This window comes from Alligator mississippiensis, chromosome 2 (assembly GCF_030867095.1).
Source record: "Alligator mississippiensis isolate rAllMis1 chromosome 2, rAllMis1, whole genome shotgun sequence".
NCBI classification, from domain to species: Eukaryota; Metazoa; Chordata; order Crocodylia; family Alligatoridae; genus Alligator; species Alligator mississippiensis.
In genome coordinates this window covers 296,163,922-296,175,362 of record NC_081825.1, presented here as the reverse complement: position 1 = coordinate 296,175,362, position 11,441 = coordinate 296,163,922, and the positions used below count along the sequence as shown (strand labels likewise).

Sequence of the window (11,441 nt, the reverse complement as noted above, 5' to 3'; positions counted from 1 at the left end):
GTGGGGGGCGGATGTGGACTGCCCACCGTGGGCTTAGGTGGGGGCAGGGGGGACACGTGCCCCCCAGATCTGTGTGCATGGTGGGGGTGGGCTGGCAGCTCCAGGCTCGGGTCCCCACCCTGCTGCCCTGCCCTAGGACCTCCATAGCCCAGTGGGTGGGACCAGGGCAGAGTGGGACCAGGCAGGGAAGCTCCTTGCCACTGCATGCTCCGTGCTGCCCTGGTGACATGAGCCCTGCCCGCCTGGCAGCAGCAAGGGGCACAACCCTGTGCTGCTGCCCGCACTGCTGCCGGGTGGGCAGGGGGGGTGCCTTGCCAGGGTGGCGTGGAGCTCCTGGCAGTAGCATAGAGTTCTCTCCATCCAGCCCTGCTCTGAGTCCCATCTGCTGAGCAGTGGAAGCCCCCAGGGAGGGCAGTAGGGCAGGCAGCCCAAGCCTGCAGCCGACATTTCGCACCTGCCCCATGCACAGATCTGGGGGGCATGGGGCACAGATCCCCCCTGCTCCCCCACGGGTATGCAGTGATGGGGAGGCAGCCCCGCTCCCCCAGTTGCCGGCAGCCGTCTCCACTGGGGTCTTGTGGGTGCACATTCCAGCCCCAGCCCCCAAGCCCCACACTGCCCAGCTGGGCAGCAGCCCCAACCCCAGCCCAATTCCCTCCCTCCCTCCCTATGGGGGCCTCAATCCCATCATCCCCCCCCCCGACTTACCTGCGGGAGCTGCTCTCCAGGCTGCCTGGTGGCTGTGTGCATATACATGCACATGGCACCCCCAGCTTGACTGCCCTCCTCTCGCTCCCCCCAGCCCCATTCAGGCTGGAGCTCTGCCAGCCTGCAGAGAGCTCTTTGCAAAATTTGCATGTTTCTCCATTAAAATGAAAAGTCTACGTTTTTCTCAGGTAAAAGGGGGAATCCACGTCTTTTTCATGGGAAATGGAAAACCCAGATCCCTGCCTATTGTGCACTTGTGCATGGACAGTTACGGCATCTGTGTGTGCAAATAGATGGCTGCAAAATTCTATGGAGGATACTTTCTTAATTGCCCGTTAAATTTAAATGCACGTGTCTTGGTGCCATATTTCCAGATGTACAGATTTGCATACATGCAAATGATAACTTGTGTACATGCTAAGCAGATGTTTTCCTGTCAAGGCATAGGGTTATAATTACCTTGTTTCCCTGAATAAATAGCTATTTGCACTGTTGTAGAAGCCAGTTCTGACATGACCATCTTCCCTGGCTGCTAATTGGCATTTTGGAAAATAAAGCTATCAGGAAAAACAAAACACTGCAGTAAGATTGATGGTCTACTGAATTTACAGTTGAACAAGGAACAGTAACATAGGGCATGCTGATTTAGCACCCAAAACACACAGATAGCTTTGAACTATCTGCATGGTGCCCAGAGCTATCCTCTCTGCCTGCATCTGCATCCACTTTGCTGCAAGATGTGGGTTGCCCCTGACAGTTTAGTTGGGTAAAGCAGCCAACAGCATTCGACGGTCACTTAGTGAAAGGGCATGCTGACGGTTCTGTCAGTAAATGCAGAAGCCCAGCCATCAGGAGACAATTTTTGCTTGACAAGCTCTTTCCAATCGTATTTTCATATGCTTAAGCTTTCACCAGGTCATTAGTCAGCCAAGTTGGATACACTTCTATTGCCTATTCTGTGTGAATTAACCACTTTTTGGAAGGATGAGCGTTTTCAGTCTATTGGCAACCCCTTTTTTTTTCTAGAGATCCCTTTTGAAGACCTCTACTTCACCCTGTAGACTGCTTTGTGACGTGCAACCTGCTATCAGAAATAAGGAAAGCATTCCCTTAATGGGATGGGGACTGCTCCCTAGTTTTGGTAACCCCGTATCCCATTTTCCCTATTCTGGTAGCTACAGGGCCTTAATCCAGAAAACAAGGGGAGTCTCAATGCTCTTGTCTTCCCAACTCAGTGATGAGCTTGGTTGCTGCCCAGCCTGTTTCTTGCTCTTATAATGCTAGTGTTGGCTGAAGACTTAGTGTTGTGACTGAGTTCACACCAGCCGGCTGTGGAGCACCTGTTGCAGGAAACAGATGATGGTTTAACTGCACAAAACACAAGCACAGTGGGGAGTGGGAGAGCGCTGGACCATGCAGGCTCCAGCACTCCTTTGCACTGACTCCAGGTGATCTACAACTCTTGTTCATTAACTAGCAGAAGAGAAAGGATTCAACCTCCTGCCACATAGAAATATGCAGACAGGGTATTAAGAAAACTGGCTGAGCCGGAAGGCTAGTTTGACATACAGCAGATAGAAGTTCATACATTTGAAACATTCTGAGCCCGAGATGCAGCATGAGAACACCTGCCTTCTTCTCTCTCCCAGCGCTAAGGGCAGGGGCTTGCTGGACTGCATGAGGTTGTTGCACATATAAAATACTAGTATGTAATTATAGCTGCAAGTTCAGGTACTGACTGCTTTGTACTTTGTCACAGGCCAGCTGGGCACTGTGAGTAAATCAATTTAGTTGCAGACTGACCGAGCACTGCAGCTTTATTAGCCACTGGGCTTTTTGGTTTGGGATTGAGGAGGTGATGTTGGGAAAGAAAGCAATGACAAGTTTTACTTATAAAAAAAAAAAAAAAATGAATTTGACTTATAACAACAAAAATATGGTTTGCACATATGACAGTTAGTAAAAAGGTTAAGCTAATAAACAGACAAGAAAAATTAATTAAAGAAATCAACCAAGAGTTCCCACTTGGTTAGTAACTTATCGATAGTCCCTCAGTCAGATACATGTCAAGTTGATTCAGCGAAGTCAGGCATCCTCGATCCACACTTTCAGAGGGTTGTACCAGGGGGAGATCCCTCTGCCAGGATCTGGTCCTCACTCACACAGGGAGTAAGAGAGATCTGGGGTAATGGGACAGCAGTGACCCTTCTGTTCCCACTTCTGTTCCGTCCTTCCTGAGGGTTACTTAGCGTGCTCTTTTATTTCCTGTTTATGCTAATCTGTTGGTTATATAATTATTTATAATTTTATTCTAAAGCTGTTGTCCTATGGGGTTAAAAGGTGTTAGAAATCATTACAATAAGTTACTGCCCAAGCTTGAGTTTATCCAATAAGCAAATTGCACCACATCACTTTGGGGTCTGAGATTAACATGTTCCTGCCTAAGTTTATTTTACTGACCCTAAGCAGAAAAAAATTAATTAAATGAGCTAAGTCTGCGGTATTATTTTTTAGTTCTGCTTTTTAAAATTCATGCTGTTTCAAGATTAGTATAAAAAGCTATATATAATTCTTGCGGGTTATACTCCAGACAGACAGAAGACAGTTGCATAAGCTCCATTTCAGATATCTTCAAAAAGCATTTTCTTTTGTTGTAATTGCTTATTAACCCTTCTGGTTCTGGCCATCACAGTACATACTTTTTTTTTTTTTTTCCCCAGGAAGACGGGGAGTCCCAGCGATGGCTGACAGACACCAGAATCTTGTGCCAGAAAACCAGTTCTATTTTCCTGCTCTGCTCACAGACATGTGTTGTGAAATAAATAAGGTACAAACAAAATGGATATGAATCCCAGCAATGTATTTACAGTGACATCACTCATCCGGAATCATACATACTGGTCATGCAGTAAGAGTGCAAATGCAGCTCGTTCCAAGGGTGTGTTTATACAGTATTGCATTGTGCTGTGCTGAGATACTCAAGGTCATGGTGAAGAAGCTAGCTTAGGTATTGGGAACAGAGTAGCCACATTAGTGTGGCAGCCTACCCAGGCCAATTAGACCTGCTTCCCAGGCTGAGGTAACCTACCCTGGGCAGAGTACCACACTGTTGCCAGGATCTGAGCTAACTTGGTTACCTCTGCACACCACAATGTTGTGCTATGTAGACATAGCTTATGAGTCCATATTCTCTCAGTCTTTCTGAGGTGTTGTGAGAAGCGTTTGGTTCAGTAACAACCTGACTAGACACCGAAGACCCAAAGGATGAACGAAGCTCTGAGGGTGCTTAATCCAGGTGATCAGGACAGCTTCTTGGCACAAGTTGATTTAATGTCCATTTGCTCCCTCTGAAAGTATGCGTGAGGGCTCCGTATACTTCGCAGTCATTAGATAGAAGAGGGCAGGGGTGGGTACCAAAGCCAGTAGGGGCAAATCCTCCTCCAGCTTATCCAGCTTGGAAATCGAGATGATTCCATAGGCATGAAGTAACCAGTGGCTAAAGAGAACAACAAGCCTTTTCTTCCTGAGCAGAAGATCTTTGAAAGACTTGGGGGAAAAAAAGGAAAAAAAAAAGTTAGTCTTTTCCTGTTTAAATTATGCCTGATTCTCAAGCAGGTGAAGTGGGGCACCACGCATGGCAAGGTGCTGCTTGAGGCCTGTTGGATGTGAGAGCTGCAATTTGACCCTGGATACCACTAAATCTGATCTCTTCCTAGTCTACCTGGGGAATGTCATCAAGGACTGGCTTGTGCGGGTTTCCTATAGCTGGAACCAGATGCCAAAAATGAAAGTTTATTTGTATGCAGCATAAGCAGTGGGAAAAGTCCAAGTGTATGCACACAAGTACACACCAACTCCAGATGACACTGTGGCAGAGGAAAGAGCTCTTTGGCCACACATGAACAACATATGTGCTTACCTCATCTCATGCTTGGTTTCTCAGGTATCTACAGCTATAACATTGGGCATGTCCTGATGAGCAAGCACATCCATGCAGAGACACATTTCCCACAGGACAAAGCAACCGCCTGTATTTGACCCGGGTGGGGTAGAGGAGGCTGGGGCCAGCACCTGTGGTCTTATCTGTGGTCCTGGGGGCCTCCTAAGGGAGCACCAGCACCCAACTGGCTGCTCACAGCCAGATCATGCCTCTTGAATGGCCAGGCTCTAGTTTTGGCAGCACATGTTGCTGCTGTGCTTGCTGCGCCACTTTTTTAGCGGTATCCCAGTGTCAAAAACACCCATTGTGTTGCAATTTAGTGGTGTGGCAAAACGGGAGCACATGGGCTGCAAACTGCACATGTGTGCTTGTCAGGACACACCCACTGAGTTTTAAAGGAATAAGAAAAGCTATTTTTACCTACCTCAACTTCAGAAGCTGACATGTACACAGCCAGGGTGACCAACGATAACACCAATATAATATAAGGGAAAGCATAATCTAGAAACAAACAGTGGACATATCAGAAGGAATACACACCCAGATTCAGTTCATTTCAGCAGGAAACAGTTACAGCCATACCCATTCCTCTGAATCACTGCAGCCCAACACAAAAGCAGCACAAACAAGAGCCAAGCATGAGCTATTTTGTTTTTGGTGGTTTCAAAGCTCAGCTTCTTGAAGGTCCAAATGTCTATAATTCTAGTGAAGAGCTGTTACTCACTGTATAGCAAGCTGCTACAGTCTAGTCCTACACCCTCCTTCAAACTAGAAACGTGGGTAGAAGAGACTCACGATGGCAGCGGGGGTAGTGCTGATACTGAAGTAGCACTCCCTCTTCCCCAGCTGTCAGTCAAAGAACAGCTAAACCCTTTAAGACATTTCCTCCTCCTCCCTGCCATTCCCCAAATTGAGATCCCTATACCCAAAGAAAAGGGATGCAGTCATTATCACTAAGAGTTCAATTTATTTCCACTCCATGTCCCCTTGCCAGACACTGGCTACACTGGAGTATGTCCTAGACTCTCAAACAGTCGCTTCTTCCCAAATGCATCTATCACCGTTTGCTAACTCTTGTATAGATTTTTTTTTTTTTTTTTTGGAAATCTGAATAGAAAGAGCTGCAAAGAAGTCTGGCTCAGTAGCTTCACTGCCTAGATGGAAGGTCACTGCTTCTTCAGGATGAGTAGGAGGTCATCTCATCTGTTCAAGTGCATGCTTTAGACCAGTGGTTTTCAACCTTTTTTCATTGGCGAAACCTTAAAAAAAAAAAAATAGTGGGGGGATGCGGACCCCCTTGAATTGTAAATGTGGGTATTCACACACTTTTGATTGACCATAGTCATCTTTCTGGACCTGTGAGTCTGTGGACCCACAGGGGTACACGAACCACGGTTGAAAACCACTGTTAGAGGAAATGACTTCAGAGATCTTGGTTAGGCTGACTGTACATTCAACCCTACAGCTGATGAACTGTCACCCTCCACTAGCAGCAGCTACGGGTAGATCTGTTAGCTACATCTGCTTTTGATCTAAGATAGGGGCTTCTTGGTTTCCGAGCGTTTATTCCCAAGACTGAGAGGTTGCATGTCTTTGTTGATTAAGTGACTCTGTGTGCAGTGATCTATGACGTTACAACAGGCCTGAGGCAGCAATGGACCAGTAAGCATACTTTCCGGACAAACTATTCTTCATAAAGTTAGGGCAGTGCTGTCACCCACACAGCAGGAAAGGACACTTTTTCCACTGTATTAAAGTCCCCTGTTGGAGGTGCATGCATTCTTAAGTGACACACGCAACTTACAGAGGAGGCCTCCTCCAACAGCCTGAAGCACAGTTAGAATAGGGAAGAAGTAGAGGGCTGCATAAATGCTTTTAAATCTGTCCGACTTTCCTAAGCCACAGGCGATCTTCTTAACCAGAAGAGGTCGAAGCAGCATCATCAACACTAGGCAGAAGGCATAGTAGATAAACACTATGGTGTATCTGTAGAGGAAAATGTGACAGTTACTGTTTGCATGACCTTAACTTCTGGACTTCTACCGTAAGTGCCAGGCTGTTTCCTGCTAGAAATGGTCTCAGCTCTGAAGGGGTTGCAGTCAAAACACCCAAGTGATGGGAAAGGGGAGCATAGGCACGGAGTACTGCCCTGACCTACCCCACTTTGTGGAGCAGGACAGTGGGAGAAATGCAAACAAAATACAGGTTTTCTGACTCCTGCCTACTAGACCACACCCACCTTTGGAGAGTGACAGCACAGGGGGAGGTTACCAAAAGGCTCCTCAGATCCATTGTTGTTTGATAATGCTGCACCCTGAAGTTAATGCTCTTTTTGCATACACCATGCATCTTTCTTCCAAAAAATAGCAGCTGGAAATTGGAGTGTTTGTAAGCAATATAGTAAAAGCACTTTTTGAGCAAAGTGGAAGTAAAGCCTGCAGGGATCCATAGGAAGCAGAAGGATGAGCTGGCTCAGCTTCTACTTGCTGATACTCAGCTACTTACTACAAGGAAAGGCTACTTCATTGTGCCTTTAAAAAAGAAGGGGTATATATTATTCTGGGGCATGCTCTATGTGAGAAAATACAGCATATTAAAATTCACCACTGCCAGTCCTCTATCCGCCCAAACCCTCACACAGTAGGCAGTCTTTCTCGGTGCTCATTGGCAAGATTGTAAAGATACAGGCATCTCTTGTTTGGAAGGATACAGGCACACAGGATGTGAGATAAATGAGAAAGTGAATTCATAGTGCATTGGATATTCTGCATCAACTCTCTATCTGCATCCTGTTGCCCTGGTTAAATGAGAACTACCTTATCTCCTTTTTATTAGGGGCAACCTACCCTGCATCTACTGCACCATGAGACCATGCACACAGACAGGTTGCAAAGCAGGTGATGTGCTGCGAGTTCACGTTCCAGCTTGCCTTGCAGTAACAGGTTCATAAGGACAAATTCCAGGACTACCAGTAACTCCCACTGTGCCTGTTTTGTCACCACTTGCATGGGAACAAGCAGAATTCTCCTAGAACACGAGGCTGCAACAATGAGCAAACTCACTCCCAATAAAGCTGTGGTCACGGGACACTGAGGGCGTTGGGTGGTTGGCTGACTGAGCTGGCAAGCTGCTGAGTGCTCTGGAGAAGCACACGAGAGTGAATAGAGCAAATCACCAACTTCCAAAGGTTTGTTTGGACAGCGCCTGGTTTGGCTCAAAGCCTCATGCATTCTGCACCTTTGTGGGGACCGTTAAGGGCCCTCATTGATACAAGAATGAAACAGGACAGCAGGAGCCGCAATGCTGAGGAGAAACCTGATGCCATCTCCCAAGTGAAATCTGACTTAGTTAGCACTTGTGTTGTCATAAGAAGTTCTGATCTTTTTTCCCCTCACTTGATTCAAGTGCCATGTTCTCTTTCACATTCGTGATTGGCTTTTAAATAAACCTCCATGCTGCAGGAATTGTCTGAATCTAAGTCAAATGACATGCATTTGGGAGGACGCCCAAGTTGCCCTCTCACAAGGGAAATAGGAAAATAGTAAGTACGTTTTGCCAATATAATAACTGCAGTTGAGTGAACAGTTAAAATCATGAAGTACAGAGAATTCAACACTAAATTAAGGGGGGGAAAAAACTGAGTGGAACAGATCTTGTACTCACAGAGGATAGACTGCTTCATGAGTGCAGTGAATAGTGGTAATGTAATCCGGGCTTGGGTTGTACAGCATCGTATACCAGTCTGACAACATCACCACCTTGCAGGAGCGGATGCACAGGGAACCCACCGGGTCACTCACAAGCAGCGTAACTATAGCTGCGACACTGCATTCAAATAAGGCCGTGATGTGCTGGAACAATGCACTGGAACTGGAGGGAGGGAGGAAAAGGTACTTCATGTCACTGTTACTACTAAAAAGAATGAAAATGCTGACTGAAAAAATAGTCTTTCAATTTTGAACTTCTGCTGAGTTAAGGACAGGACAGGAAACCACCTTGCTGACCGCTTTAAAACTTTATTTTGTAATGAGCGGACAGTAAAGAGTCCGCACATTAAATCCACATAATCCAGGATTCAGACAGCTTTACACGTACAGTCAGACTGTGTTTGAGTGTCTGAAACTAACCTTTGCGCTGTTAGCAGTCTAGCAAACAACCAAGATCAAACTACCAGAGGAGGTGTCTCCTCATAATGCACATCACAGGTGCATATCACAGATCCTACGTGTGCAGTGACCTGGAGCCTGAAGGCTGCTTTTTACAGGCTACCATGCATTGGTTTAGGAGCAGCGCTTTCAAACAGTGTCATAATTTGCCGTGCTTTCATCTACTGGGACAAGCACATACACAACACCAATGTAACTAGCGTCCATTTGCACCCGGATGCAAGTTATATCAGTGCCCAGAGGAAACAGATTAGCTTGAAAGAGGCAGCTGCCTGCCAAGAGTAGGTGCTATCACAGTGCCCCGCCGCTAGGTGAGGAAGTCTGGAATAGCCTGCTCTGAGCAAAGGGCTGCCCTAACATACAAGAAATAATGGCCACAAGCTAGCAGAGAGCAGATTTAGACTGGACATTAGGAAGAACTTCTTCACAGTTCGAGTGGCCAAGGTCTGGAACGGGCTCCCAAGGGAGGTGGTGCTCTCCCCTACCCTGGGGGTCTTCAAGAGGAGGTTAGATAGGCATCTAGCTGGGGTCATCTAGACCCAGCACTCTTTCCTGCCTATGCAGGGGGTCGGACTCGATGATCTATTGAGGTCCCTTCCAACCCCTAACATCTATGAATCAAATGACCTGACCTACAGCAGCGTGGGGTTGCTCAGTCCGTCTGCACCACATTTACATCCAGGCACGTTATAGAGGTATTAATGCACTGCACATTCACTGTTTAAACAGAACTATCACTGAACAACGAGTCTATATGCTTGCAATAGGATTATCCTAGTATTTTTTCATAACAACAACTAACAACAACAACTGTTGATCCTCCTGGATTATGGTGTATGCACAAGGGTCATCCAGACCTTTGATGCATGAGCCTGGGCAGGAATTTTTGGAGGAGTGGAGGCTGCCCGGACCTGCCATCCTACCTTTAGGCCACTGAGACAGCAGGCGGCCTGGGCTCGAAGCAAAGACCAGACTGAGTCCAGATGGGAATCTAACCCAGGTGTCCCGTGCGGCAGACAAGGACTCTATCAATGAACCACAGGGCACTACTACTACTACTATTACCATCACCACCACGCAAGTTCCTACAAGACAGACATCTTCTGCACGTGAAAACGTCCCGGCGCCCAGTTTCACTCATTTCCTTTCATTTTTATAAACCGGCGTCTTTCCATTCGTTATACTCGGTTACTACTTCTCACACTCGATTACAGGCCCTGCCACGTCGCACGGATGCGCGCTCAAACGGATCTCTTCCGACAGGCTGCAGAACGAAAGGCTTTACTCGTTTTCGGTCACCGAAGGTTTTAATACCAGTTTGAAACAGAGAAGTCGTGGGAAAAGTACCGTGTTCGTACAGCACGAAGCAATCGCGGCGCGCAGCACGGCTGCTACGCCAGGTGGCTACAAAACGCGGCGTGGCCACGGGCTCAGCGGCGCGTGCCGCCAAGCATCTGCGCCAAATGCAGACGCCCGCCCAGGCGCCCGGCGGAGAACCGCGAGCAAACAGCTCCTCACCTCTTCTTCCCCGAATACCACTCGATGAAGAACCAGTGCAGCACCAGGGGCAGCAGGGCCATGAAGCCCAGGTACAGCCAGTCGTAGCGGTCTGGGGACTCTGTGCACGGCCGGCAGATCTTGTGGTCATCCGTCTTCTGCCCCCTGGGACACACCTGTAAGAGCAGCCCCCGCCCAGGGCCGCGGTGACAGTGTCTGCAGCGCGGGGCGGCCTTCCCCGCTGCTGGGACCCGAAGCAAGCCCCGACACCGCTGCACCGAGTCCCAGGAGCCGCCTGCCCACCCGCCCCCTCTGCCGACGCTGCTCTCGGGGGGGGTCGGCCCGGCACCCACTTGCTCCCGGCTCCCCTCGAGCGCAGCTCCCCGGGGCCCGGCAGGGATCCACCTCCCCGAGGCCCGGCCGGGGGGCAGGCAGCGCCCGGTGCCAGAGCGCGGGGAGGGGGGTGGGGGGAAGGGGGCAGCGCTCACCCCGCAGTCGCCGTAGATCTCGGCGGAGCCGTTGGCGGCCAGCACGGCCCTCCCGCAGTACAGGCCCAGGCAGGCGGGCAGCACCGCCACGGCCTGCATAGCGGCGAGTCGCGGCCGCCCTGGCGGCGTCGACGCCTTCTAAGTGCGTCACTTCCGTCGCGGCGGGTTCCAGCCAGAGGGAGGGAGGGCGAGTGCTCCACCCAATGGGGGCATTGCCTGCCCGGCACCCGCCCCCCCCATAGGCCGACGCTTCCTTTCCAGTGGCCAATGGTGGAGCGAAACCAACTTGCTCCTTCTATTGGCGGGGCCTCTCTAAGCCCCGCCCCTCCCCTCCCTCATAGGCCGGTGCTCCCCTTCCGTTGCCCAATGGTGGAGTGCAGCCTGCCCGGCTCCTTACCGCCCCTCCCTCTCTCCTGTCAGCCACAGGCCTTACCTCCCCACGCTTTACCCAATGGCGGAGCGAGGCCAGCCCGGCTCCTCCCGTTCTATTAGCGGGCCCGCTCTCAGCCCCGCCCCGCCCCTCCCCTCCCTCATAGGCCGGCGCTCCTCTCCCATGACCCAATGGCGGAGCAAGACCTGCCCAGCTCCTCCCCTTCTATTGGCGGGGCCGCTCTCAGCCCCGCCCCTCCCTTCCCTCTGCTG

At 49.5% G+C, this 11,441-nt stretch overlaps 1 protein-coding gene across 1 annotated transcript; it reads right to left on the bottom strand.

The window, feature by feature from the left end:
- Nucleotides 1-3,547: 3,547 nt before the first annotated feature.
- Nucleotides 3,548-10,945, bottom strand: JKAMP (JNK1/MAPK8 associated membrane protein). Its single transcript, XM_006270313.4, has 6 exons — nt 10,800-10,945; nt 10,333-10,487; nt 8,312-8,518; nt 6,453-6,634; nt 5,073-5,149; nt 3,548-4,254 (listed from the first exon to the last, which is right to left on the bottom strand). The coding sequence occupies exons 1-6, from the start codon at nt 10,896-10,898 to the stop codon at nt 4,036-4,038; spliced, it is 939 nt and encodes a 312-aa protein (XP_006270375.2). The 5' UTR covers nt 10,899-10,945; the 3' UTR covers nt 3,548-4,035.
- Between the last annotated feature and the right edge of the window lie 496 nt (nt 10,946-11,441).

Coding starts and splice junctions, on each gene's coding strand:
- JKAMP (XM_006270313.4), bottom strand. CDS start 10,898: ATGCAGGCCGTGGCGGTGCTGCCCGCCTGCCTGGGCCTGTACTGCGGG. Junction 8,519..10,332: donor TGGTATTCGGGGAAGAAGAG/GTGAGGAGCTGT, acceptor CCCTCCCTCCAG/TTCCAGTGCATTGTTCCAGC. Junction 5,150..6,452: donor TGTTGGAGGAGGCCTCCTCT/GTAAGTTGCGTG, acceptor GTTTGTTTCTAG/ATTATGCTTTCCCTTATATT.